Below are 26,185 nucleotides of genomic sequence, written 5' to 3'. Positions count from 1 at the left end.
GATAGACCTAGACTTCCAAAAGACTGGATGAATAAAGGTTCAGATTTGTAGTAACTGCGAAGCAGTCACGCATAGTGATTGCTATATGACTCCCACGCCTCCTGAAGTGAGCTAAGTACAGTATTTGTCGGCCAAGCATGTTTCCGTTCCAAAATAGACATGAGTTCAACAATCGCCGCCTGTTCCCTAGGGTCCCGGAAGTATTCCCCACACATCGATATCCCCACGGCACTGGTCACCATGGCCTCCTGATATTGCTGATTAGACATGGCTAGCCCACATATCTTTCGGGTGGAGTCTCGTAGCAGCTTTTCGAGTGCTTTGTGTGCTGCCCTGCCGCCAATGCCCAGTTGGAGCTTGGAGTCGTGGACTGCGAGGACGATGCGGGCCAGTTCTACGTGTTGCTGGGCCATGACTTGACATTGACTTGCCAGCCATATTGTTGGGAAGTATCGACCTTCTGCTGGGTTGCGTTCTTGGTAATAGAGAGGTGCAAAGTGTGGTGGTGTATGCTCATCCCAGTTCCGTTGAAAGGTTTTCAGCGCTTCCCACTGCTGAGCGCGAGACCTCGTATCCTCTCTGGTCTCTACATCTGTGTCCCCAGGAAAGCAATACTTGAGCACATGGGCACACCATATAATGATGCGATTCGTCCAGTCATAGTCGTCAGCAGCCATGGTGTCGTCAAAGTTGGCGTAATCTGTGACGGCGAAGATTGGGAGTCTGAAGGGTCGACGATAAATCAAGACGCCCCAAATTTCTTGTCGGAGGGCGATGAGGCAGGCCGAGTATCGTAGAGAAGAAAGGGATGTGGCGTAAACATCAGAGCCGCGTGGGGGTTGAAGAATAATGGTCAAGAGTCCGTGGGCTTCGTCCTGGGCTGCTTGAAAGACGGCCTGGACGGCGATGGAGAAGGTTTCGTTGTCGGTGCCGGTGAAGTGGGCTGGGGTTGTTAGCAAGGATGTAAAGGGAGGATTTTGGAGACCTACTGTCAACTTGTTCATGATATCGGAGGATAGTAATGGCAGTAAGTGCGTCATCACTGCATGTGTTGGTGGGGTCTGCAGAGACATCCATAAGGTGCGAGATGCATTTGTTGTGATAGTGAATTGCTGATTCCATGGTGAGGTTGGGGAGAGGAACCCCATCGTATTCGATGACTGCATGGGGGTCTTTGAGAGACCATATTCGGGTGAGGTATCTGGCAGCTGCTGTGCAGATGGCGTTCAGAAGAAGAGGACTGTGCATAGCACGAATTGGAAGAACAGAACAATAATGGTGGTCTCTGTCGCTCGTGTCGAACTGTCAAGAATATTAGCACAAGTTTCTGAGCCATGGGTAGAGGATGGTGCTGGGAAACTCACAGCCCTTCCTAGCTTCTTCACGAAGCAACGGACCAAGCATGCCTCCTCAATGCTCGTGTGTTGCACATCGCTGCCCCCAGCGAGTTCCGTTATCCTCCTCACCCCGGGCCTAGAAACAGAGCTAGATGACGCGCCGTAGTGAAGGTGTCTATCGCTGTATGGAGACTCTGTATTCGACGGAGATGGGCCGTGGGAAGCCGCGTCGGGAGAATGTTGCCATGCCGTGGGAAACAATGGTGTGCGTGTTGATATTGGCTCCGAGTATGTGAGAACAGAGGTATCGTCATACGTAGAGGAGGGTGTCAGACTTGGGTGCTTTCTAAGGGCTGTATCGTCGCCGATGCTGGACGTCTCGAGATTACTCTCTGATCGGGTGGCCGTAGTCGGTCTGTGTTCAAGTGGTTGATGCCGAAGCGAGTCGTCAGTTCTGACTTGATCATCTCGAGAGAAAGACTGCAGGATGGACGCGGCAAAGTTCAGGTAACCTTCTTGAGGTTCATCCCTCGCCGAAGAAGGCTCCTGCGTGGATCGATTCGTTGCGATATCGGATTCGTCAATGATGGCGAAGGGTTCCTGTTGTTCTATCGATTGTCAGCCATCAACCAACTAACTCAAGATAAGAGATGAGTGTACCTTGATTTCCAGTGCGTATCCACGTCTGGTTCGGGTCAAACTTGAAGCTATTCTGCGTCGTAATCAACCTCTTGACGCGAAACTTTTTGTTGACGCGAACGCAGTTGGCAGACGCCTTTTTGCAATTTCCGCACGGAGTCTCGCCGTCGCCTGCAGCGCGTCAGCACAGACTTCTCGACTCGACAGCTTGCAGAAGACGTACATTTCAGATGCTTCTCTACAAATGACGTCGGTCTTATCAGCTCATTGTTGTTCTGTGGATCGAAAGGAGGAATCATCCAAACCTCGACATTTGTCGCAGGGAACAGTTCGCGTGCGGGGTTGCGGAGCCATGGCAGATGTCACGATTGTCGAGCAAAAGAGGAAGGATTTCGCCGAGATTGTCCTTGACAAGGGGAAGATGTCTCGTCTTTGAAGGAAACGCCGGTGAGCAGCCCGAGGGCGGGCAAGGGTGGCAAAGCCCTGGACCTTTGGGCAGCACTAACCATGTTGTCACCCCACACCCTTTTCTTTCGACTTCCCCGCACGACGCTATCACGACCAAGATTCAAGCCTTCTCCAGGGATCCGGGATCCCCAGACGGGGGAGGAGATGATTATCCTGGTTGGCTTGGAGTTCTCCTTGTCTGGACCTAAAAGGAAACGTCGCCCGCGGGCTTCTGCCGAGTCCGGGGTCGATATTACCCAGGGGGAACACTTGGAGAGCTGACTCGTGTATCCACTGCGCCGAGGAGGGCTGACTTCTTGGAGGGTGCTTAACATTGGCTGTGGCGTTGGCTGTGATTATCCTTCGATGCCGTTTCTCGAAGAGACTGCAGCTTGCCAACAGCCTCGTGATTTGGTAATTTACCTGCGATCTATTGGTATCTTGTGGATGGTTTCACGGAGGGCGGATTCTCCAAGCCCCGTGCCCGACAGTTTGGAACGCGAACAAAACAAGATACTGTTGCGCCCGCACCAGTGACCTCATCAATGCGATTACCCTAGAGAATTCTGCAACCGTAGCAATGCCCGAGAGCTATTGGCATGATGGAGGGAGTCGGTTGAGAAACCCCAACGGTTCGCATTGAAGACAATATCGCATGTTGTTTAACACGGTCTATACAAGAGAAACGCATTGGCTTGCCTGAGATTACGTCAATGTCTCCTAACTTGGTCGTTGGTGATAATCCCAGTTCACCCGGACAATGTGCTTCTCTTGGGTCTCTTTCGCCGGACTCTCCGGTCTTCTCAGCGAGCTCTAACTCTCCTCACCTTGACTCTATCCCTGCCTCGCTCAAAGCTCGGCGACTTGGACAATTCGAGACGATAGAATCACAGATAATCACTCGCAAAGTGGTGTTGTCAACTCGCGATGCGCTGTCTCAGCTTTTGCCTCACAAGGCGGTGTTGGAGAGCCGGCGAAACATTGCCTGTTTGGTCACATTTTCGCCGAAACATTTCCAAAACTGACTAGCACCGTTGTTAGGCTTTGACGCATGTGGAGAGACTGACTAGGATCCTCCTCAACATCCAATCGGACGGCTTCAAGTGTAAGCAGACCTTGACATGCACGCTAGTCAAGTCCTCCCCATGGGGATGCGGAGAGGCCCCTTCTCCATGTGCTCGTCTGGGGTGGCGTCACTCAATGCAAGGCTCCCCATGTTCTCGACTCTTGGAGCATGAAGTGACTATATTCAAGCCGAAAAGTATTAAATGCTTCGACTTCTCTGTCAGTTTTTTGATGATCTGCATCCTGCATCTCCACTGCTTCAGCCTGATCCTACTTCAACATTCACATCTTGTTCCTCGTTAGACATGGAGACCAAAGAGTCCCTTAGCCACTCACGGCCCACTGAGAGCCATATCGAAGAGACTGATATCGCTGCTCAGGCGGGAGAGATCATCTCTTACGATGACAATGGCCTCGCCGGTATCGTCCGCTCACCCTACGTCCTCGGAGCAGCAGCTCTGGCTTCCTTTGGAGGTTTCTCCTTCGGCTACGGTGCGTTCCTTCATCAAAAACTCATCATTAACTTGCTAACATGTTCCAGACCAGGGTGTCATCAGTATCATTCTGGTAATGGAGCAGTTCCACAAATCCTTCCCAGAAACTGCTCCTGGACATCCTGGATATGGATTCAACGTCGGATTCATGACCGGAATGTTGGAACTGGGTGCTTTCATAGGGTGTCTGTTCCTCCCATATCTTGCGGACCGAATCTCTCGAAAGTGGTCTCTCACGGTGGCCACTGGCTTCTTTGTCGTCGGAGCTATCATTCAGGTAGGGCAACCGTGGAATGAGAATGACGGAAGAAAATTTGGCTAATCGCTCGATAGACTGCCTCTCACAATTACGGAACCCTCGTCGCCGGTCGAACGATTGGAGGTATCGGTGTCGGTCAACTTGCCATGGGAGCCCCTCTGTACATTTCCGAGATTGCGCCTCCTAACTTGCGAGGATCTCTACTTGTTCTCGAGGCTATTAGGTAAGTATCTCAGCGCGACTATTGAGAGCAAGTTAACAGTATCAACAGCATTGTTATTGGCGCTATCATCGCATATTGGATCACATACGCCACTAAGGAACTGTCCGGAGAGCTTGCTTTCCGACTTCCCTTTGGTCTCCAGATGGTCCCTGCCCTCTGCGTCGGTCTCGGAATCCACTTCTTCCCCTTCAGCCCTAGATGGCTCGCCATGCGTGGCCGCGACAACGACAGTCTTTCCGCCCTTTCGAAGCTTCGCCGTGTCCCCGCCACCGACGACCGAGTCCAAGCCGAGTGGAAGGGTATCGTCTGCGAAGTCCGCTTCCAGGAGGAAGTCATCGCCAAGGATCATCCTACCAACAACAAGTTCAAGCTTGAGATCCTCCAGTGGATCGATCTGTTCCGCCCCAAGTACCTGAAGCGTACTGTTATCGCTCTTGGAATTCCATTTTTTCAGCAGTTTTCTGGAATTAATGCTTTCGGTGAGTTCTGAAGCCATTTAAACGACTCTTGAGGGTCGAGTTGTGAGTTGAGGGCATGCTGACGGGTTTAGTGTACTATGCGCCGACCTTTTTCAAGGCCCTTGGTCAGGACGATAACATGGCTCTGATCCTTTCGGGAATGGTCAATATCTGCCAATTGGTAAGCAGAATTCCCTGTTCTGCCTCTTACCGTTCTGAGTGTCTGTGTGCATCAATTTGGTGAGACGCCGGGAGTCATGTGTCCAATCACGTGCCCTAGGATCTCAACTCGGAGAAGAGAACAACAAGAGCATCGCCCGTCACTTTTCATTAGCTAACAGAGCATCTTCGTTAGGTTGCCGGAATTCCCACCTTCCTCTACCTCGACAAGGTCGGCCGCCGGAAGCTCGCCATCTACGGTGGTATCGCCATGGCTGTTCCCCACCTCATCATGGCTGGCGTCGTTGGCAAGTTCAATAACAAATGGGATTCCAACCAGGGAATGGGATGGTTTGGAGTTGTTCTGATCTGTAAGTTCCATAAGAAAAGTCTGATCGAACTGTCTGTTAACATCTTATCAAGACACCTATGTCCTCTGCTACGCTTGCTCCTACGGCCCTCTCGCCTGGACCCTTCCCGCCGAAGTCTTCCCCAGCTCCAAGCGAGCTAAGGGTGTCGGTGCAGCTACTTCAATGATTTGGCTCGCAAACTTCATCATTGGCGTTGTCGTTCCCGAGATGGTCATCAAAATCGGCTGGGGAACCTACCTGTTCTTCGGAGTTTTCTGTACCCTTGCCGCCATCTTTTCTTTCTTCCTCGTGCCTGAAACTTCCGGCAAGTCTCTGGAGCAGATCTCTGAGCTCTTTGGAGACAACCACATTGTTGAGGAGGAGGCTATCCGTGTTCGTATCCAGCAGGAGGTTTGGTCTGACCCCAAGTACACCGCTGCTGGTGCCGAGGCTGCGTCCAGCTCCTAGATGGGCCATATACTCTTCAGACTTGATCTTGATCATTTAAATGCTCTCCGTACATAGCAAGATCAATATCAACATGTATTTACTATTTCAGTCGGAGTGGTTTCTGCTGCTCGCAAATCCACTCCCCATCATTATTGCTTCGCTGACACTTACCTATACAATTTGCGTGCGACTTCGCTCTGAAAATGCCCAAGGAGACCGGCTCTGATTTAAACGTGATGAAATACAGAAAGGCCAGTATCAAGGTTATTTGTTCTCACGTATCTTAGACGGGTGGGCTATGGGGAGAAGGGCCTTAATTTCAGTTCATTGGCCACGGCCAACCAGATACCTTATCATTCGCGTTCCTTTCCCGCCTTCACCAGTTTTATCCCCATTCTGACCTGCAACATCCCCTTCCTAAGGCCCACAGACTCGCCCTGCGATGGATTTATTAATAGAATGAGGGCAAGCATACTCCAAGGCCCTTGTCTCGAATGAACTTTTGAAGTTCTTCAATGTGGCCCCCAATCTGTGCAAGCACCCGCCCATTCTGGTGTAGATGGACAAAGGCCTTCATGTGATGAAGGCCCTTAAAAGCAACTTCTCGTCCCACCTCAATGTCGCCCAGTGTGTAGCAATGGTCGTGGGCTTGGATGAATCGACGGCGGGGCGTAATGAATGCGAATGTACACATCCTCGTCGAGGTTCTCAACCAAAGCCTTGATGCCACTCGCCATCCACTACTTGCTGTCGTCTTCGTGGCTGGCTTCGAAACTAACCATACGCGCCATGCATTGAGCTGACCAGGCGCTGACTGGACGCTGCTTGTTCACAAGGAGCGTCAGGCTTGCCTCCGCTTGATGGATGAAATCTCCGAAATGCTCGAAATCCTCATCGCAAGCCTTCTTGGCCACGCCCAAAATGTGCAAAGGAATAAAGGCAGAAGGATCTTGGGGAAGGAGAAGTAGCTTTCGCAATTCATCCAAAGCCCTTTTCCAGGCCACATGTGAGAGCTGGCCTCGGGTCTTTAGGATGGTAACCATGCGCTTTAGCCATGCTCGGGACACAGCAGGGTAATTACCGAAGCCTGGAGGTCCCTGAGGGGGGGTTGAAGATATGCCAGACATGGTGGCAAGGGCTCTTAATGGTGTTAGCTGTGATCATAGAGGAGAAGAAGGGCCTTGAGCATACCTGGATTGGATGTTGAGCTTGGCTCCCAGTGTTGCTGGTACAGAGCACAGTGTGCCTAAACTACGCTGATCATTAATGAATGGGCCTTGAAAGAGGAAAACAACATAGGAGGAGCCATACAGAGGCGGCGACAGGCGCGCAGTATAGGTACTGAGATTGACTTGTGCGGCGGAAGCCCCTAGACGTGGAGCCTAATGATAGACAATGGTAAGTAAGCAAGCATAGAACGCTTGTGAATGTGACGGGAGTCCAAGAGATAGAGCAAGTAAAAAGTCAGCGTCGGAGGTTAAGGTGGGGGGAGGGCTTGAAGCTCCTGGACTTCTCTGGAGGCTTGGGCGTGAAGGAGGGATTGCGCAGCCGCCTTGAGAGGAATCAAATAAAAAAAAAGGAAGCAAATTACCTTTGAAGGCTAAATAGATCTAGACACTTGATCTTTTAGTGGCCCTAGAGCGCTGGTGATGGTGTTGAGATGTCGCAGTAGTGGTGCGACGGAGTTGAGAAGGTGAAGGAGGAAGATGAAGCCAGAGAGGGAGAGGAGAGGGTCTAAAAAGCTAGAAAACTTAGAACTTAGGGAAGACTTAGGATCCATAGAATCAGAGAGAATATGAAAAGGCAAAACAGTAAATGTCCATATCTGGCAAACGCGAATATTACATTCAGAACTGGTTTGAGACTCAAGATGGTTGAACTGGGTAGCTAGACGAGTCGTCAAATTCTCTTAGGGGACCCCAATCAGAGTCCTGGATCCCGAGATATCGAACGATGCCCTCATTGATACTGAGACGGAGATCCTGGAGTCAGTACTGCTATGAATGAAAAGAGGTCAATGGCTCAACGCATTCTAGGTGGAGTCCATTGTGGGCATTCTGGATGCTATTTGGAGAAAGGGAGGTGTGTTATCTGTTTGATCCAAGAAACTCTGCCTGTACAACATCGACGGCTTAGTTTCCTACACAAAGAGTATGGGATAACAATCAATTTCGCATCTCGTTGAATGGAATAGCTAAACTGGCAGATGCTAGTTAAGAAAAACCTTTACCCAGCCGCATTGCGACGTCCAAAACCATCCCCATTTCGGCAAGTTTCTTGCAAGACCACTGCCCTCTTGATCTCTCCTGTCTCGCGCTTCAAGTTCCACTCACTTTGTCCTCAACCGTTTCCAGCTTCCACCCATTGATGGGATTCCAGGGCCATTGAGAGGTTGGCATACAAGCCAGGGAGACCCTATGGCCTTGTGCTCGAGTCAGCCGCGACGAGGCTCAAACACGGCCTCCTCCATCAGCTCGCAGATCGGCCCGTTCTTGTCACGCTCGATGAACCCGTCAACGAGGTCGACGACATTTCGGGCCCCAATCAACACCTCTTCATCAAGGTCATTTCTCTCGAAACGTCGGCGAGTCTTACGCAATTGTCGCCAAGCCATATCGGTCAAGCTGAAAACTCTCTCGTCGTTCCCCAACTCAACGTGTTCCCGAGCCGTCGCCCACCAATTCTCGTCAGACTCGAGAGGGGCCTCAACTCCGAACATGCGTGCCATGCAGTGAAATAACCACGGCATCACTGGCTTCTTCCGGCATAGAACGTAGCTGTAGTCATCATTGGCTATACAGATAAAACGGATGAGTTCATCGTAATCAACTCCGTAGCTCCCCCAGGCGTCTGCCAAGATGGCCGAGACATCAGAAGCGGTCGCTGTGGTTTTGGAGGCACAGTGTGCTTCCAGCCGTTCCAGAGCCTTTTCCCAGGCCATATGCGTGTTGGGTCTATGCCCTTGAGGATGGTGATCGGTCTGCCCATCAAGGGATGTTTTCGGGTATCTCTCAGGGCAAGCGCTACCAACTCAGGACCCGTTACGGTAGGGAGAAAGTTCATCACATCCTCTTCGGGCATGCCGTGAAATCCAGGCAGTCCGTCGGGTTGCACATCGATATGGACCTTGCCCATCACGCCGAGATCACGGAGCCATACCAATCGTCGGCCCATCTTTTCCTGCCAGTCGGCTTCCAGTTCTGGTCGGACGAAAGAGGACGACGATGACTCGGACATCTCGGGTAAGGCGAGAGGAAGGGATTGGTATACCAAAGACGAGGCGAGAGGAGGAACCTCTTGAGCTTCTCAGAGAGTCTAGCTGTGGATGCAGCGAGGCGCGACCGCCAAGGGAGAAAAGGAAGGGAAAAGAGCCGTGAGATAACCTCAAAAGCTGAACACGGTCCGAGAATCAGGCTTTTGCGCCTGCGAAGCACTGGTGGTTGTGCTTTGGTGGTCGCAAGAGAGCCGCGATGGAGTTTGAGAGGTGATGGATGAAGATGAAGGTGAAGGTGAAGAGGATAAGGAGGACAAGGTTCGGGAAAATGGAGAATGCACGCTCGTGATTCACCCTTCAGAGGATGCTTAGGATCCATAGAATCAAAGTGAATGCGATGATTGAATAACAATAAAATGACATTATTTGGCAAAAATGAACACAGCTTGTTCAAACCGACTTGAGCAGTGTCAAACACCGCCAGACTGGTCACTGAGGCTCCGGCCCACATCATGCGCCCTGGATATCTGCGATAAGGCAAACTTCCGGTAGTAAAGGGATAATGAAAAATCTATGGAAGGTCAGGTATTAGCTGTGGTGAACGAGAGGAGATCAGCAGATTCTAGAGTCACATGTGAAGTGTGGCTGGAAGCCCTTTGGCCTGTTTGCCAATACGTCTTTGTTGCTTGGGATGGGGGATGGCAACAGAAAGGCGAAAGATGAGGAATCCCAACTATTGGAAGAAAGACGATTGTCAGGGCAACAACTCGAAGCAATAGGCACAGTGCACTACAGCATTTGTAATGTAAATATCTGTGGTGCTTTGCGTACGAAGTTTGTGAAATTAAACATGGGCCGTATCATTTTCAGTCTCCATTCATCTCTTGTAGGTGCCTGACGCTCAACTCCAAACATCCTCAAACCAACGGTTTCCTTTCTTCTTCTCCGCCCGCCAGCTTTCAGCCCGGGCATCGGGCCAGTCATTCTTTTGCTTGATGGCCTCACTCAACACGTCTCCAACATTCTTGGCCATAGTTGCAGCACCACAAATATAAAACGCCGCATCCTGATCTTGCAACAGACCCAAAACCTCCTCTTGACGCTGATGAACCTTGTCTTGAACATACGTCTTCTTTCTGCCCGCTCGAGAGAATGCCGGTACCAACTCAAGCTTCCCTGCCAATGGACCAGAGGTTGCCTCCTGGAATTCTTGAGAGTACAGGTAGTCGGACTCGTTTTGACATCCAAAAAAGAGAACCATCTTTCCGACGTCGCGACCAACTGATGCAAGTCTTGCACGCTCCTGCACAAAGGCTCGGAATGGGGCAATTCCCGTTCCAGCCGCAACCATGACCAGAGGAGTCAACGCATTGATCGGTAACTTGAAAGTCGATGGTCGGATCTGAATCTGCAGTGTGGATTGAGTGGCAGCCACATCGTCGCTAGGAGCTGTCTTGGAGAGGAAAGAGCTGGTAATTCCTGGGATGAGAACATCGGGTTTACCAAGGAGTGTGGAGGGCTTGACAGAGACTGTGAGAGTGACTTGGCGAGGAGAGGTGATTCTGGAACTAGAGATAGAATAAAGTCGTGGCTGCATGGGCTGAAGAGAGTCGATAACGAACGAGAGCGGAAGATTTGTCCAGGAGATGGAGGAGTCAAAAGACGAAGCGTATGCCAGCAACCGCGAGAAGGTCAGATAGTTGGCGTTCAAGAAGGCAGCATAGGTCTCTCTGTCCTTGCTGATGGCCTGCAGCTCCTTCTTAGCCACGCTGCTAGGAGCAACTCGCGCAAGGGACAAGACTGTCTCTCGAGGTACGGGACTGGAGATCTCCAGGTAGTGGCGGAACAGGGCTTCGATCGTCGTTGAGTTGGGCACCTTGGGATCGTCGTAGCCGGATTTGGCGTTGATGCGGATGGGGTTGGATCGTCTTGTCTCGAGACCGAGGATGCGGATGAGAGTGTCGACCTCCTCTGAAGAGTTCTCGGGCCAAACGGCAATATGATCACCAGTCTTGTACTTGACCTGTAAATGTGGCGTCAGGTCGACCTTGACCTCGATGCAAGAGCGATCTTGTTCAGCATATCGTGCCAGCTCTGTGTGTGCAACAACCGAGACTGGCACAATATCCGAATTTGTGGCCCCAACCTTGGACGCAGTCTTGTGGAAGGGATTTCCAAGATGAAGTTCTTCGTGTGGGATGGTCTCTCCCTCGATAACCTCCACCTCGGGCTCGTAGGCGGCTTCAACCTCGGTCAGGTCACGCTCGGTTGCCAGAGTGGAGAGAGTCTCTTTCCAGTCCATGAAGTCCTCCTCGGTTGTCCGTGTTGCCTCGTTGCCCTTCCCGGTGGGCACGAGGGGATAGCACCGAACTTGACCATTGCGGTAACGACCTCATCAATCGTCTTGTTGAAGTATCGGTAGTTGGAGTTTCCGCAACCAAAGGCAGCAAACTTCAAGTGGTTGAGGCTGATGCTGAAGGCGGAATGGGTCCAGGTGACAAAGTCCTGGGCGTTGTCACTAGGATCGCCCTCACCATATGTGGACATGATGAAGATGGCCAGTGTCGTACTTGGGATGAGAGAAACAGACTCGGCATCGTAGTCAGACAAGTCTGCCACCACTGCCGTCAGCTTATAGCGCTGGTGGGCTTCTCGAGCAAGTCTATGGGCAAAGCCTTCAGCAGTGCCAGACTGGGAACCCCAAAAGATGACCAAGTCCGCGTTGGCCTCTTTGATGAGATCAGCAACATTGCGCGACCTCTTTGTGGTTTCAACACCAGAGCCATGAGCTGCTTGAGGTCGCTGAAACCACATGTGATAGAGGGGGTCTTTCTTGGGAAGAATGCTACCCTTGTTAATTACAAAGGCAGTTCCCAAGATGACTAGGGGGAGGAGGATATAGTCGTCATGGCTGAGGTTGTTTGACAGAGACTCGATGGCGTCTGTCAAGACTTGTGTGGTGTTGGAATTGAAGGTTGCCATTGTGACGAAAAGCAGGAGAAGAACGACGCTGGAGGTAGAAACGAAAAGAGAGATGGATGATGAGTGTGATGTCCCTTGAATAGCTTTGACTTCAACTGTTTTCATGGGGTTTGATATACAAATGCCGTGAACCTAGCCACCCCGCAAGTCGTATCTTGGAAGCTGGGGTTGAAGGGCGATCCTGGGGCAATCCATAAAAGGCAATGGTTCGCCGAGGAGATCTGACGAATAAGATCACGTAGTGACAGCTGCCGAGGCACTTCTATTCCCAAACAGGCCACAACTCGCCGAGCCCGACGCCCCCGATCGACTAGTAGCAACCACCTTTCTCCAACGTGACCGCCCCTCTGCAGCACCGAGACAACCCCGTAAGAAGTTGTGCATCAAATGACTGTTCTAGCCAGGCACAGAATTCGCTGAAAATTACCCAAAACTACAATAAAGTTAAATTCTTCCATCCTAGGGTGAACTTTTGAAACTTGAAGATTGCCGGAAAACGTAGAGTTCGGCGGCGGCTGTCTTGATCAAGCTAGTGTTCCCCGCAAACTTGGTTCCCCCACAGAGAACTTCACTAATTATATCCATCACATTTTGCTTGTCATCTCTCTTCTCAATTGTCATCCTCTCGATTCGGCATTATCCCCCGCATCTTATCGCCCTTACTGTCATCAGGGCTTCTCGGAGTTTGTTTCTCCAAGTCCAACTTGAGGTATAAGAGACGGACTCGACTGGTCTCGTCCCAACCTCAGACAACCTCATCGATCTTCATCTTTCACTTCTTCAAGTCTCAAGCCTTGGAATCTCGCCACCATGTTGGGATACATCGCTCTGGGCGTTGTGGTCACACTGGCCTTTGCCTACTTGATCGTCAGGCCCATTGTTGTCTATTTCTTGGATCCCAAGGGTCTTCGCAAGTACCCCAACTATGCCCTTCTCTCGGGCATCACCGATTTCCGACACTGTTACACTTCCTCCCAGGGCTTCCGCTCTCGGTCTCTGTACGAAGCCCACCAGAAGACGGGCGAACCCATCTTGAGAATTGGACCCAACTCGCTGTCTTTTGGCGACACTCGCGCTGTTAAGGCGATTTACGGCCATAACACTAAGTGCGTTAAGGACAACAACTATGTTGTTCTTTCTGGCTCTCACCGTCATCTCTTCGATGTCGTTGACAAGCCCGATCACTCTCGCAAGCGACGCCTCCTCTCGGCGGCTTTCGCTATCAAGAACCTCGAGAAGTGGGAGTACAAAGTCGCTTACACTGCCAAGCGTCTCTTTGATGCTTTTGACAAGAAGTGCACTGCTCCGTTGAAGGGCTCAATCCCGGATCTTCAAGACGTCAACCTCGATTTCAGCCACTGGATCAACCTTTGGACAACCGAGGCCATCTGCTACATCACTTTGTCTGCTAAGATGGATCTTCTCGACACTGGCACCGACGAAGTCCCCGCCGAGAAGCGCGACGGAACTCGCTACAGAGGCCGATACCGAGATGCCCGAGACCAGAATGCTCTTGCGCAGGCTGTCTGGGTGTGGGATTATAACCTCTGGCCGTGGGTTAAGTGGCTGACCAAGACTATGCCCGGCAAGTACCAGAAGATGTGGGATGCTGCCAAGGCTTGGGATGATATCTACTATCACCAGGCGGCGGAGCGACTTCGACGGTTTGAGGCTGGTGAGGAATTGGATGACTTCTTTTCCTGCCTCATGGAGGATAAGACTGGTAGCCCCAACAACCTTGAGTGGGGTGAGATTGTCTCTGAGATAGGTGCTATCATCAACGCTGGCTCTGATACAACCGCCATCGCCCTTACTCAGACCCTGGAACTCCTCATCAAGCACCCACAGCACTTACAACATCTTCGACAAGAACTCGACAGTGTACTCGAAACCGATGAGGCTATTGCGCCCTACGACAAGGTCAAGGATCTTCCCTTCCTCAAAGCCTGCATTGACGAGTCACTTCGCGTCATCCCGCCAACCTCAGCTGGTCTCCCTCGACGAACCCCTCCCGAAGGCGCCCAAATCCTCGACCAATGGATCCCCGGTGACACTTCAGTCAACATGACCATCTACGCCGCACACCGAGATCCCAAGGTTTTCCCCAACCCTGAGACGTACAATCCCATGCGCTGGATGGATCCCAACGAACGGAAGCGAATGGAGCCTCTGTTCATCCCATTCTCTACTGGTGCTCGCGGATGCATTGGACGAAACATTTCGTATCTTGAGCAGATCGTTGTCCTAGCTTCGTTGGTTCATAGGTATGATTTTGCTCTACCTTCGTCTGATTTCAACATGCAGAGGGTGGAGGCTTTCAACATTATCTGTGGTCAGCTTCCGATAAAAATCTGGCGAAGAGAAATTGCCTAGAAGGAGGAGTTCTTGATAGAGCATGGTTGTTGCTTTTGATTGGAGATTTCGAGTATGGATTGGGAGAGCGTCTAGACTGTTCTATTTATGAGACTGAGGCTGAATGATACATTCTCGATAGGGGATGGGCCTCTAGAGAATCAGGTGAATTCAATTCCCCGCAGTGCTTATAAAAGTGATTGAACTATTACACCCGTACCTCTATTTTCTCAGGGCTCATTCGAACTCTTCCCTGCTATCATCCAATCCATGCCTGAAAAACACTCCCATTCTTTGTAAGGGACGGCCCACTAAATTATCTTCATTTTGATATCGGGATGAAATGTCCCAAATCATGTGTTTGTCATCGCAAGTTTCCACCCGCACTGATTAGAATGGCCGCCACACAGTACAGTTGCTCACCTATCGCGCTATCTAGATTCCCCATATCTAAAACCGTCTGTAGGACCTCTCTGGCAAGTTTGACCTCTTCTCGACATGTCTCGATAGTTTTTCGCAACTCTGAGTTTTCCAAATCCGTAATTTTGGCCTGCTTCTCTAACAGATCGTAGTTGCGGCGCAATTGTGTCATGTTGAGAGTTGAGCTGCATGCAGGGTTCAGTGAGTAAGAGTTGGGCAGTGCCGACAAATTCGCTGTCTCAGCTGGAATGACTGGGCCGGGCTCATATGATTCATGGTAGGGTGGAAAAGCCATCAACTCCGGGAAGAGGTCATTGAATGATGGATCCTGGACTGGTTGGGTGGCCCCTGCTCCAAGAATCGGGGCAGAAACCAGTTCAGGAAAGGCATCTGATGGCGAGCCTAGGAGGGTTGGAGTTGCCTCGTTCCCGCTTGCTTGACCTGACGACTGGGCGTGCGGCTGCTCGGAAGAGAGGTTTGAACTCGTGGGTATGTTGTCATAATCTGCAAAATGATACTTAGTATATCTAGTTGATTAGCTTCGGATGATGACTGACAACAGCTGGAAACAAGCATTTGATCAATGGGCGGAATTAGAAGTCGGAACAGTTTCCACCAGGTGTCTTCGGGCTGCTTCCCGCCACACCTGTCGACTTCTGTTTCTTGTTCCAAGGTCATGAAATACTCGTAGCTTGGCATTTCGTTTTGAACGCAGTTGCTCTCTGGATGTGTCTGTGCTTCACGTTGGACGTTGCAATGCTTCCAGCAGCGTTGACATCGATATGACGGCCTATGCCTCCGAGTAAAGTGCTGCCTATGGAACTAGTTGTTAGGAATATGAACACGATGAACCTTGGTCTAAACGAATCTTTACTCACTTGAGACGCGATATGGTGCCGTATCCGCCTCTAGGTTTGCGTCTCGAGGGCTTGGAGCAGTCCTGTGTTAGCCCAGCAGCTTGGTAAGGACAGGCGAAGAGTAGTTTAGGAACCATTGTGCCTTGAGACCCCTGTCGTGGTCTTTTTCCTTGTCGGTTGTTGTCATTTTCGTCATCATCCTCTTCGCTGCTCCGGTTTCTTCTCAGTGGCCAGGCTTGCTGTTCTGTCGGTGCAGATGTCTGCGACTGGGGTGCGTTTTGGGTAGTTGTTGTTGTCGGGACACTCTCAGGTAGACGGTCGGATTCCTGAACCTCGGAGGCGGTAAGGTCAAGCTCAAACCCAAACCTCTCACTGCCTGGCTCATCTGCGGATTGACCCAGACTATCATCAGCATCATGCTCCCTCCGCCTGGACTCGTCCGACAGGGACAGCCTTTCGATTTGAATTGTGGCAAGCACTACACGACGCATGAGTGCGGTATTCACAGTATCCGGCGATAGAACACATTGCGTATCTCCTTCCGCCTCCGCTGAGCCGGTTTCGCTTGCTAAGCTGTTCGCATCGCTTTCGGTGCACGATGAACCGGTTTCTCCCGCTAGGCTGCTCGGGTTTGAATCTTGGGGATAAGTCTGGCTTGCTGCGCCCACATTGTGATAGAAGGGAGTAGGAGGCTCGAAATCTAGGCCCATAATAACTTAGTCTTATGTCAGTAGGGGTTGGTTTGCAAGACCAACCGGGAGTCATGGGAGTCTCTCTGCCGGGAAATATCATGCACCAAAGATGTTCCCAAGCGGCCATGCCTTCTTCAGCCTGGCCGCTCTCCAACTTTGCTGCTGTGGCTTCGCTAATCCCTCTATCGTAATCATCGATAATCATAGGAAACGAATCGAAACACTTCTTGTCTCCCAGGTGATCGTCACGGGCAGTGTCGCTCCGAAACCATGCATTGCACGTCGGACATTGGCTAGGGAAGTCCTTAGACTGATGAGCCTCGATAATATGTTGCCTATATGCCATATTAGAGCTAGTATCGTAGCGAACTGCCACAAGAAGATTTGCATACCTGACTTCGGAAATTGTGTTGAATGAACTGTGAGCACAACTGTGAAAGTCGCAAACATCAAAGAGGCCAGGATTGCGCTTTCGATAAGGACAGCCATACTGCAAAGCAGGTTGGTGTGGCTCCTCTTCGATTGGCATCGGTACCAATGGATTGTCATCTGGCAGTGTCAAGTGATTGTCTTCCGAGGACGCCAGTTGGTGGCAGCGTGCAGTCCCAGCAGCGAATATGTCCACCATCTCTATATCCGATGAAAGATACGCTTCTAGAGAAAATTTACCGCGAGAGCCTTCCCCAAGAGACGACAGACGGTGGAGATCCGCCTCTAGACTCTCGGAAGCTTGGTTGCTTGGTTCTACGTCCGTAGACTGACCTAAGGAGGTTTGCCGGCCTGTTTCCGGTTTTATACGTCGGCTCGGGCGCACCCGACGGCCTCTTCCCATCCTGACACGCTGCCATGGATCCATTTCGACGCACCTTTCTGATGATGTCCGGAGTTGGTTGGGGAAGTTGGTGCAGCCTTGTTGTAAGGCAGAAAAATAAGTCGTTGGGCCACCCAAAAGGTGGGAGGCCCCTCATAGTGGCTATGGGGCCTAATTGGCTGTATTTATCGCACGACCCCTGGTTGGACTTGAGGCTGAGCCGACACACAATTTGTGTTGCTTACTACGACTTGTAACCAATGAAAGTCTGTCAGGCGGACACAGATTGTGGGGGAATATGCAATACAGGTTGAGTGTGTGTCTTTAAGACACACGATGTGGTACATGGGTTTAGGATTTCGAATCTCTAGGCTCTCGATAATTGCCGAGGCGAGCAATAGCCCGTCAACCCTTTGCTAATTGAAACGTGGTTGGCAGGTTTCTGCTTTCACGTTGACAAAGACATCAAAGTAACCTAGGTCGTTAACACATTGGCCCCCCTGATTATTATGGTATATACTTAGTGAGCGCAAATTGTGTTGCTTCTTGGCAAGCTTCCCAAAATGTGTGGGCGGCTTCAGCACAATTTGAGCAGGTCACTGTCACCGCAGAATGTAAGATCCCTACCAACATCTCGTCTTCCTAGTGTTTCTACTACATACACCAGCCCTCATAACCCAGATGGTACTCGCACAACCACCCATCGGAAACTTCCATTCATCTTCAATGACCAACAAGGAAACCCCCATTTCCCAGGCGTCTTCGACCCTTCTTGCAAGGTAAAACCCCCCAGAATCTTTGAGATCCGTTTTCTGGGAACCATGACTAACGGGACGAGATAGTTCGCAAGGCCCAAGCAATCATAGTAACATCCCCGAGTTGAAGACTTCCCGCACAGCGACAGGGCTGGATTCCCTAAGGGCCATGTCAAATTCGGACGGCCCCTCTCCGCAGAGCATCTCCTCCAGCCTCTGTGTGGAAAGGGATCATAGTGGTTTCTCAAAGAGCAAAAAGCTTGATGGTGAGGAAGAAAACATCCATTCTTTCCTCAAGCCATCCGCCATCGACTCCTTGGGAATTGGTAGCCAGTTCGGAAAGCAACTTTGCATACCAGAAGGAGACACTGGAGACTTCCCATAGATAGCGGATTATGGCAAGAGTTGGCTTCTGGTTCAATTCTGGGCATGGCAGTGATCAGAACGACGGTTTTCTCAGGGACTACTGATGTAGACGTGTGTATTATAGACAATCCTCTGTCCACAAGAGCCTTCGGCCCTCTATTGTCTCCGCATCCGTGAACCAGCTATCCGGCGTAGATATTCCTTCTGGCCCAACCTCCCACGTTCCATGCACCACGTATCTAATCCAAAGATCAAGCATGACTTCAAGTCGCATGTTGCCCCCTGGCCCCCAAGGTCGACGGCCATCGTATTGAATCGGGTTCATCGCACCTTGAGCAGTGACTAGATCCGTTCCATCACCGTCCGATGTTGGCTGCACAAAGGTTGTGTATAGGCCAGGATGCTCGTACAACCCTGCATCAGCCAAAGGGAGATGGTCTTCTCCGTCAAACAAGTGTCGATCTTCGCTCTTCACTATGGGACCGGCAGTAGAGGGTAGTATGAGTGATATCGTCTCAAATCCACCATCTTGTTCAATTTGTAGGCGACGGCTTGTGGGAGACTCTGCCCCGTAAATGGCGGTCAAGGTTTCCGGTGTAAAGGCCGTGATCCCGGGTGCGACATGTTTGAAAGAGGGGCGTTTTGCAGCACAGAGAAAGGCTTTCGCAAAGGACCCTAGCTGGAATTTGTTGACGAGTTCGAAGGAAAGGGGCTCCAAAAGAGGTGACCTGGGCGTGCCATTAGGTAGGCGAGATTGGATAGCCTCAAGTAAGCATTCCCAGTGACGCAGAGCCGTAATTAGATCTTGAGATGTCCAGGATAGGTAGGAAACTGCGCCTTTAGGCCGGTACCAGCCGGTTTCACCTCCCCAGGTGAACTTGCCGAGTTCCCACATGCCCAACGCCTTTCGAAGAGCTAGTTCAAGCGGGACCCATTGCTCATCGGGTGGGAATCCGCCACATCCACGGAGACGAGTCCAGTAGACCAAGTCAGTATCGAGATTGAAGTAGAGACCGCCGTCCATTTTTGGCGTGTTAGTCTCGTCCGCGTAGAGCAGAATAATGCGCCGGTCATCCAATTCTTGAAAGTTGTCGTCAAACCACCGCGGGTTAGGCTGGCAGAACTCGGCTGTCAACGGAAGATCATCGGGCTTGTAACTATCAATCAACGACAGAAATGTGTAGAGCGGCTCCTCTTCAGGAATGTCAAATGGCCGTTTTTCCGGTAGTAAATCGCGCCACCGTGCCAGCACGTCACGTTTGACATCTTGGGCTGCGTCCGGGATCCTGGAGATTGCTTTTGTGAGAAGTTGGTTATGAAGCTCGGCGCACCGAACTGGGTCAAAGGATACATCCATGGTGAATAAAAATCACAACTCAAAGGAGGTTAAGCTAAGGTTAAAGTTCAAAACGGTGAGAGAAACTGCAAATAAATTACTCGGCCGAAGTTGAGCCGAATAAACCAGCCGTTCAGAGGATCCGAACAGTGAATACAATCTAGTTCAGCTACTATAGAAGACTCTAAGTCTATTCTATACTCTATTTCGCATTTTATGCATCAGCAAGTCATCAACTCTAGATCTTGGTTACCTTCTTTCCACGACCTCTAAAGCCCCAGCCAATCTGGTTAGCCATCTTCACCTCGACGCCCAGTTCCCGAGCAAAGGCATCGACCAGGCCAGGGTTCTGCTGGAACCACCGTCCAGCCATGACCACGTCCATGCCAGACTGCAACACCTCCTCAGCGAGGGTACCAGTCTTGATGCCTCCAACAGCAGAAACGAGGACTTTGTCTCCCACAGCCTTCTTGATCGCCTGGGCTAGATGGACCTGATAACCGGGTCCTGGCCTGATGGCGATGGCAGACTTGGCGTGGATACCACCTGAGCTGACGTCTACCAAATCAACACCTCGGTCAGCCAACAAGGATGCAAGCTTGGCTGACTGGTCAACAGTCCAGCTCTCGGGAAACTCTTGTTTCAACTTTTCGTCGAATTCGAACCAATCCGTAGCGCTGATGCGGACAAAGAGCGGCATGGTCTCAGGAACGACAGCCCGAATCTTCTCCACAATCTCCGATAGAAGCCGGGTCCGGTTCTCAAAACTTCCTCCATAAGCATCCGTCCGGCGGTTGCTGACGGGGCTCAGGAATTGATGGAGTAGATATCCGTGGGCCGCGTGAATCTCGAGGACATCGAAACCAGCCTTCACCGCTCTCTGTGCAGCCTCTGCGTAGGCCGTCTTCAGCTCTTCAATCTCCTCTTCAGTCAAAGCCTTTGGAATAGGGTTGACTCCCTCGACTTGGGGAATCGCCGAAGGAGCAACGATCTCGTCTGGCCATCCACCAACTTCCTTGACAGCCACGCCATTGCCTCTCAGCCAAGGTGTGACGCCACTGCCTTTGCGACCCGCGTGCTGTAGTTGAATGCCAATCTTTTGACTCTGACTGTGCGCGAACTCGACAATGCGCTTCAACGGCTCGATATGACCATCTTCCCAGATACCGAGGTCCTCGGGTGTACTGCGACCCAAGCGCTGCACCGCGGTGGCCTCAGCAATTGCCAGCCCTGGACCACGTTGAATGATGCCGCCGAGATGGGTCAGATGCCAATCAGTTGCATAGCCATTATCGGCCGAGTACTGGCACAGAGGGGGGAGAGAAAAGAGACGGTTGGGGAACGTGACGCCGCGGATCGTGATGGGAGTGAAGAGCTTGGTGGATCCGTTGAGTTGCGTGCCTGCGGGGGGGTCTTGGGCTGGCGTGTAGTAGGAAATGCCCTTGGCGGCAACGTTTTCAATTCTTTCTGGCGCCATGACTGCGGCCTAAGCTTCTGGAATGCTTAGCAAAGCTAGAAAGGAAAAGACGGGCGTTTCTATCAGTGGTGAAGTGAATAACGAACGATTCGTGCCATCAGGTTTTTGTGTTGAGTTGGCCAATAGTTCCTTGCATACATGACTAATGTGCATACCGAGGCACTGAGGAAGAGAGCCAGTGATGATTACTAATGCTGTTGGGTTGTGCAACTCCCTAACCTAGAGCCAGCCAATCTCGATGTGCGGTTTTCGGACTCATGGACCAACAGTCGATCACATCATAGAGCTTCCCCTCTCACAACGAACCAAGTAGGCAGATCGTTTCCCTGATTGGCGTTATACCATTTTCATCACCCCATCTGGTACCTTGATTGGTAATATGCCAGCCTGCACTGCATTTGTAATACTATATAAAATAGCGGGGAGGAGTTGAAGCTTTGCTGGGGTTACAGGGCTCATATTCATGGAGCAGGGTCTGCCTCACAGGGCGTTGTCGAATTTTGCCTCAGGATGTCAACCAGAGCTTCAGATATTGGAACACTTGTATTTTCGTGATAAACTGCTCCAACAAAGTTTTAGGGATCAAATCATGATGTTATTGACCGAGAACCGAAAGTCGCGCAATGATGAAGCAACTGTTGCCAGATTTTGGAGGCTGCGGCCTAATCGCTAAGTCCCTCGCTTTTCAGCTCACCTTGTTGACTACACAAGTCTAAGATAAAGGAAAAGCTAAGGTATCCCTGCTTGTAGGAACATTTTTGAGCCCCTGTAAAATTGTCCCTAGTACTTTTCATCTTTCTACATTTCTAACAAGATACTTGAGTACCCCATGTCAAAGCTACCCGGTATCCCGAGGTCAAGTGGCAATTCCGGAACTAGGGATCGCCGCTAAGCAAGACAATATACTCAGTGACGGGATGATCCTTCGGGCCGTCGGCACCGGAAAAGATGCAAGCCCCATCTTTGACGGAGACAACAAGTGGAGGAGGCCCCGCGATCTCAGCCAGAGGGAGGGACAGCGGATGTGTCTTGCTTCATAATAGGTGCTCAGGGTCCGAGACATCTGACTTTGCTGCGGAAATTCTGGCACAAATGACCAACATTTAGTAGAGAAGATAGTCTTGGCTCATATCGCGGCAGAGAAGGCCCGATGTGCTCAAGACAGGACTTGTCTGAGGACGGAGGATTTTCTCCCTTAGTTTTGACAGATACTATCCCTAGGGACCGTCATTGACCTATAAATACTTAAGAGATCAAGGAAATATGAGCCAAATAATCACCAAGCTTCCTCCTCACTCTTCACTGATCTCTAACAATCTTCTCTCCACCAAAAGAACACCAACTTCATCATGAAGCCCGTCATCTTCGCCACCGCTCTCGCCACGCTTCTGACTCCAGTCGTCTCACGTTGCTCCATGGACAACCGCTGGTGCTACTGGGTCGGAACCGCTCCCTTCTGCGAAAGCACCAAGTTCAATATTGGAGAGATTGACGAGACCGGCAAAGTCCTCAAGGCCTGGACCAAGGACAAGGATCGCGCAGATCTCTGTACTCGTTTCAATCATGACGGCGATAGACCTAGCTCGAACTGCTGCAATGACTACGGATCCAGCTGCTGGAGCGGATACAAGAGGCTTTGGTGTGAGGTTGATGAGTAAGGGTAGGTTTGGAGATCTTGTGATGGGGCGATATGAGCTAACGCAAATAGGATTTCCTTACTGAGTTGGGGGAAACGCGTGCTAAGCCACTTTGGGCTTCTGGGCAATTTCTTTGTATGTAGAAAAAGGGTCAGAGGCGGCGAGGGCCTCTAACTATTTTTATCTTCATCACGGTCAACGGAAAGGACCAGCTTTTGGGCTCTTTCCTCGGCTAAATCTTCATTGCTATCAATTAATTAATTGCCCTTACTATTCTATATTGCATTTGCCTCATCAAGAAGTATATAAGATCCCTCTTTTAAAAGTCACCCACAAGGTAAAGAGGCGCTTTCTTTTGCCCATCGTTGGGTACCTTTTTTTCTCTAATAAATTACTAGTCTTGTTAGGTTAGTCCTAACTATAAGAGAAGCAGGAATTACTACTGTTCTAGACATCTATAAACGCCTACTAGCTATGATTCGCTTTTGGATAAGCTAGGCTGCCCCGGACCATATAAATAAGGTAGACTATTGAAACTACAATGATTTACAACTCCAAGAGTCCTCGTTCAACCCTCCGAACTCCTACTTAGTTCTTGTTGACTTTCTTCCAAGATTCCCTACTGGACACCTTGTTCCACCAAGCGCCAAGGTTCTTGCGTCGCTCAAAGGCTTGCCCCTCACCGGCCTGATGAAGAGCATTCACAGCTGGCATGTAGAATATATCCACAATAGTAAAGCCAGGGCCACCGAGATAGCTCTGCTTGGACAGAATCTTATCCAGGACGTCAAGCTTAGCGTAGAGCTTTTCAACACCAGCCTTGGTCGCAACCTCATCCGAAGGTATGCCAAAAGCCCTGTCAGTGTTAGAAAAGACAGCCTTGCCCTGACATGTATTTAAGCACTCACGGGTTGAAGAGCTTCAGCCACAAAACTTGGAGGGCGGCATCAAAGAACTGAGAGTATTCTACGGAGGCGAACTGCTCGAAAATGGCCCAACCTTGGGCATCGTCAACAGCAGGGAGGAGGTCGATTCCATGACCGCGGTATTGGGAGGCTAGGTAACGTCCAATCGCTCTGGACTCTGCAGTAACGTTAGGCTTGGACTGCCCATCACCATGTGGCCTTGTAGTGTGAGTGTCTAGTGCAAGCACTTACCATAGAGATGGAGCGAGCCATCTTCGAGGGCCGGAATCTGCCCAAATGGCATTCTCTCTTCATAGGGCGCCCGCTGGTGATATTAGAGCGCAGCCAAACTGGTTAGGTTGGAAAAGTTCACCTTTTGTTCTCCGGCCATGAAATCAACGTTCACAAATTCATACTCGATGCCTTTTTCTGCTAAAACGAGCAGAACGCGGCGAGTGCACAAGGAAGCCGGGTGGCCGTAGAGCTTCAGAGTCATTGTGGAATGGGCTGAAAGTGATGATTGGTGTCTGTCTTGATGTCTTGGTTTTGTGTCGACACACGAATAGTGTGTTGCTGGTGAATGATTCCATGGGCATAGTGTTGGCCCTTTATAGCAAGGTTGTTTGGTGGCTCTAGCATCGTGCTTTTGCTTCTATCGCTGCAAGCTGTGGTTTTAACTAGGTCTCCTTGTTGATTGCTAATCCCAATCGTCAATGTTTGCGAGGTTGGAGAACCTTCAGCTTAGAAAGGCTAGCGTTCCGTTGTTTCCAGAAAACATGCCATTAGCTTGAGTCGGACTTCAACGAAGTCATGTCGCATCTAAGCAAGTACCTCTTGATTAACCCACAAACTCCTGCATGCCCAAAGAGACACGCACCCTACAGCACCGCTCTCAGGGCTCGTCATGGGCCGTAAACCGCGCGCGTCGGCGTTCGTGCATAGTGGGCAGCAAGGCCATTATGGCCCATAGGTTGTCAACCGCGCGCGTCGGCCTCGAGGCTCGGCATTTTAGCATGGCCGAGGCTCGACAGCCTGGTCATCATACGTCATACTATTGGCGGATGCTGGCCACTGACAAACCTAGATGAAAGCGTCTTTGCGGAAGGGCCGATTGATCCCGGCGCGGGTTTAGATTGTTGGCCATGGGGGGGTTTCTAGAGTGATATTGGTGGGCTACGAGGCAGCCTTATCCCAGCTATACAGAAGATAATAAATACTAACTTATGCAAAGCCAGAGTTAGGAAGTGGACTTAAAAACCAGTCCACCCGAATCTAGACTCCTAACTATTTATTACTCCTGAAGTACTTTCTATTCCTTCCAGGCTGAATTCGCATAGCATAGCATAGCATTCGAGGTCCCCCCAGACGTCACGTCACGCCTACGAAGTGGATGCATTCCCTAAAACCTCGAGCCCCAGGCCAGCCTTCTCAGTACTGAAAACCAGCGCACTGGTAAGCCCACGAGTCTTATTTCGTTACGAATGATGCGTGCATGAAGTAGGCAACAATGGGATAATCCAAATAATGTCCTATTAATTGTGCATGGGTAATAAAAGCCATTCCCTCGATTGTCCTTTGTCCCTGGCACGCCAGGCTCAAGCTCAAACCTTGCTGTGTTAATAGAGAAGGTCTTCCACCAGTGTAGCCTCGACATTCGTCTTGCGTTTGTCCAGAGTCTTGGGCCAGCAAGTTCAGCTTGTCGACATACCAAAATAGTAATGACAAATTATCCCAGCGGCTCTTATTCCACTTGCTTTGAGATGGCTGCGATAAGGCCGGAGAAGCGCGGTTCCAGGTCCTGCTCAGCCAAGGCTTTCATGTGCTCCTCCGGGAGTCGGCTCCCTTTGGCACTCCAAATAAAACGGGTTTTGTTGGGGCTAACATATTCTAGCGTAGTTGTCCCAAACGCCACCATATCAGGGTAATCAGGTCTCCGCACTCTGAATGTCATCGAGTGATTGGCGGCGTCTACCTCGGTCATCTCTTCAGTGAATTCGTAACGCTCCCCCTTGTGCGGACCGAAAGCGTACTCGTAGCAGAAGCTGCGGATGCTACCGACGCCGAACCCCTCCAGGCTGAGCTTGATGCATCCTGGATACCAAGCCTTTTCGGCTCCGAAGCCTCCCAAGATACCCCAGACTTCGCCGATAGGGGCGTAGATGTCGCGAATAACGGTACAGTAGGGGACGAGATCTTGGGTCTGACGCATGTTGGTGGAAAGGGGGAGATGAAGTAAGACTGTATGTTTCTGTGAAGACGACGCCGTTTTGGTAAGCACCGAACAGTAGGGAAAACAGGTGATGCTGGTTTGTGTCAAATGCCTTTGATGGAGATTACAGTGTGTGCATCTTCGTATATATGTTGCGTGGTAGACAGTATACAATAATCCACTAAAGCTCGATGAGGCTAGAGTTCCGCCAGTTGATGTGCCAAATGTAAAGACAATGTTTGTCACCTCGTATTGCCACCCCAGGCCGAGTCGCCCACGAACTACAGTACA

General features: G+C 50.8%; 12 protein-coding genes across 12 annotated transcripts; 3 read left to right on the top strand and 9 right to left on the bottom strand.

Moving 5' to 3' along the window:
• Positions 1–65: 65 nt before the first annotated feature.
• Positions 66–2,330, bottom strand: MRS44_004169 (uncharacterized protein; the record flags this gene model as incomplete). The annotated part of the gene is made up of 6 exons (XM_065622085.1): positions 66–943; positions 990–1,302; positions 1,365–1,945; positions 1,998–2,147; positions 2,200–2,214; positions 2,282–2,330. 6 exons carry the CDS (start codon positions 2,328–2,330, stop codon positions 66–68), a joined length of 1,986 nt encoding a protein of 661 aa, XP_065478157.1.
• A 1,463-nt stretch (positions 2,331–3,793) lies between these two features.
• Positions 3,794–5,899, top strand: MRS44_004168 (uncharacterized protein; the record flags this gene model as incomplete). Its single annotated transcript, XM_046271666.2, has 7 exons — positions 3,794–3,980; positions 4,030–4,259; positions 4,316–4,464; positions 4,513–4,943; positions 5,015–5,103; positions 5,278–5,452; positions 5,505–5,899. The coding sequence occupies 7 exons, from the start codon at positions 3,794–3,796 to the stop codon at positions 5,897–5,899; spliced, it is 1,656 nt and encodes a 551-aa protein (XP_046125632.2).
• Positions 5,900–6,621: 722 nt separating this feature from the next.
• On the bottom strand, positions 6,622–7,008 carry MRS44_004167 (uncharacterized protein; the record flags this gene model as incomplete). The annotated part of the gene is made up of 1 exon (XM_046274250.2): positions 6,622–7,008. The coding sequence occupies one exon, from the start codon at positions 7,006–7,008 to the stop codon at positions 6,622–6,624; it is 387 nt and encodes a 128-aa protein (XP_046125631.2).
• Positions 7,009–8,315: 1,307 nt separating this feature from the next.
• On the bottom strand, positions 8,316–9,118 carry MRS44_004166 (uncharacterized protein; the record flags this gene model as incomplete). The annotated part of the gene is made up of 2 exons (XM_065622084.1): positions 8,316–8,861; positions 8,909–9,118. The coding sequence occupies 2 exons, from the start codon at positions 9,116–9,118 to the stop codon at positions 8,316–8,318; spliced, it is 756 nt and encodes a 251-aa protein (XP_065478156.1).
• Positions 9,119–9,996: 878 nt separating this feature from the next.
• On the bottom strand, positions 9,997–12,077 carry MRS44_004165 (uncharacterized protein; the record flags this gene model as incomplete). The annotated part of the gene is made up of 2 exons (XM_065622083.1): positions 9,997–11,433; positions 11,472–12,077. The coding sequence occupies 2 exons, from the start codon at positions 12,075–12,077 to the stop codon at positions 9,997–9,999; spliced, it is 2,043 nt and encodes a 680-aa protein (XP_065478155.1).
• An 810-nt stretch (positions 12,078–12,887) lies between these two features.
• Positions 12,888–14,450, top strand: MRS44_004164 (uncharacterized protein; the record flags this gene model as incomplete). Its single annotated transcript, XM_046282735.2, has 1 exon — positions 12,888–14,450. One exon carries the CDS (start codon positions 12,888–12,890, stop codon positions 14,448–14,450), a length of 1,563 nt encoding a protein of 520 aa, XP_046125628.2.
• Positions 14,451–14,793: 343 nt separating this feature from the next.
• On the bottom strand, positions 14,794–17,026 carry MRS44_004163 (uncharacterized protein; the record flags this gene model as incomplete). The annotated part of the gene is made up of 5 exons (XM_065622082.1): positions 14,794–15,353; positions 15,407–15,663; positions 15,728–16,406; positions 16,462–16,733; positions 16,791–17,026. The coding sequence occupies 5 exons, from the start codon at positions 17,024–17,026 to the stop codon at positions 14,794–14,796; spliced, it is 2,004 nt and encodes a 667-aa protein (XP_065478154.1).
• A 1,422-nt stretch (positions 17,027–18,448) lies between these two features.
• Positions 18,449–19,687, bottom strand: MRS44_004162 (uncharacterized protein; the record flags this gene model as incomplete). The annotated part of the gene is made up of 1 exon (XM_046280339.2): positions 18,449–19,687. One exon carries the CDS (start codon positions 19,685–19,687, stop codon positions 18,449–18,451), a length of 1,239 nt encoding a protein of 412 aa, XP_046125626.2.
• A 217-nt stretch (positions 19,688–19,904) lies between these two features.
• MRS44_004161 (uncharacterized protein) lies at positions 19,905–21,143 on the bottom strand (the record flags this gene model as incomplete). The annotated part of the gene is made up of 1 exon (XM_046277680.2): positions 19,905–21,143. One exon carries the CDS (start codon positions 21,141–21,143, stop codon positions 19,905–19,907), a length of 1,239 nt encoding a protein of 412 aa, XP_046125625.2.
• Positions 21,144–22,492: 1,349 nt separating this feature from the next.
• On the top strand, positions 22,493–22,801 carry MRS44_004160 (uncharacterized protein; the record flags this gene model as incomplete). The annotated part of the gene is made up of 1 exon (XM_046267850.2): positions 22,493–22,801. The coding sequence occupies one exon, from the start codon at positions 22,493–22,495 to the stop codon at positions 22,799–22,801; it is 309 nt and encodes a 102-aa protein (XP_046125624.1).
• A 567-nt stretch (positions 22,802–23,368) lies between these two features.
• On the bottom strand, positions 23,369–24,181 carry MRS44_004159 (uncharacterized protein; the record flags this gene model as incomplete). Its single annotated transcript, XM_046282734.2, has 4 exons — positions 23,369–23,636; positions 23,689–23,863; positions 23,938–24,010; positions 24,059–24,181. The coding sequence occupies 4 exons, from the start codon at positions 24,179–24,181 to the stop codon at positions 23,369–23,371; spliced, it is 639 nt and encodes a 212-aa protein (XP_046125623.2).
• Positions 24,182–25,426: 1,245 nt separating this feature from the next.
• MRS44_004158 (uncharacterized protein) lies at positions 25,427–25,894 on the bottom strand (the record flags this gene model as incomplete). Its single annotated transcript, XM_046281665.2, has 1 exon — positions 25,427–25,894. One exon carries the CDS (start codon positions 25,892–25,894, stop codon positions 25,427–25,429), a length of 468 nt encoding a protein of 155 aa, XP_046125622.1.
• Positions 25,895–26,185: the final 291 nt, after the last annotated feature.

This window comes from Fusarium solani (assembly GCF_023522795.1).
Source record: "Fusarium solani strain SB1 chromosome Unknown bctg00000002, whole genome shotgun sequence".
In the NCBI taxonomy this organism is placed as follows: Eukaryota; Fungi; Ascomycota; class Sordariomycetes; order Hypocreales; family Nectriaceae; genus Fusarium; species Fusarium solani.
Note: the sequence above shows the minus strand (reverse complement) of the source record. Positions and strands in the feature narration are given on the sequence as shown.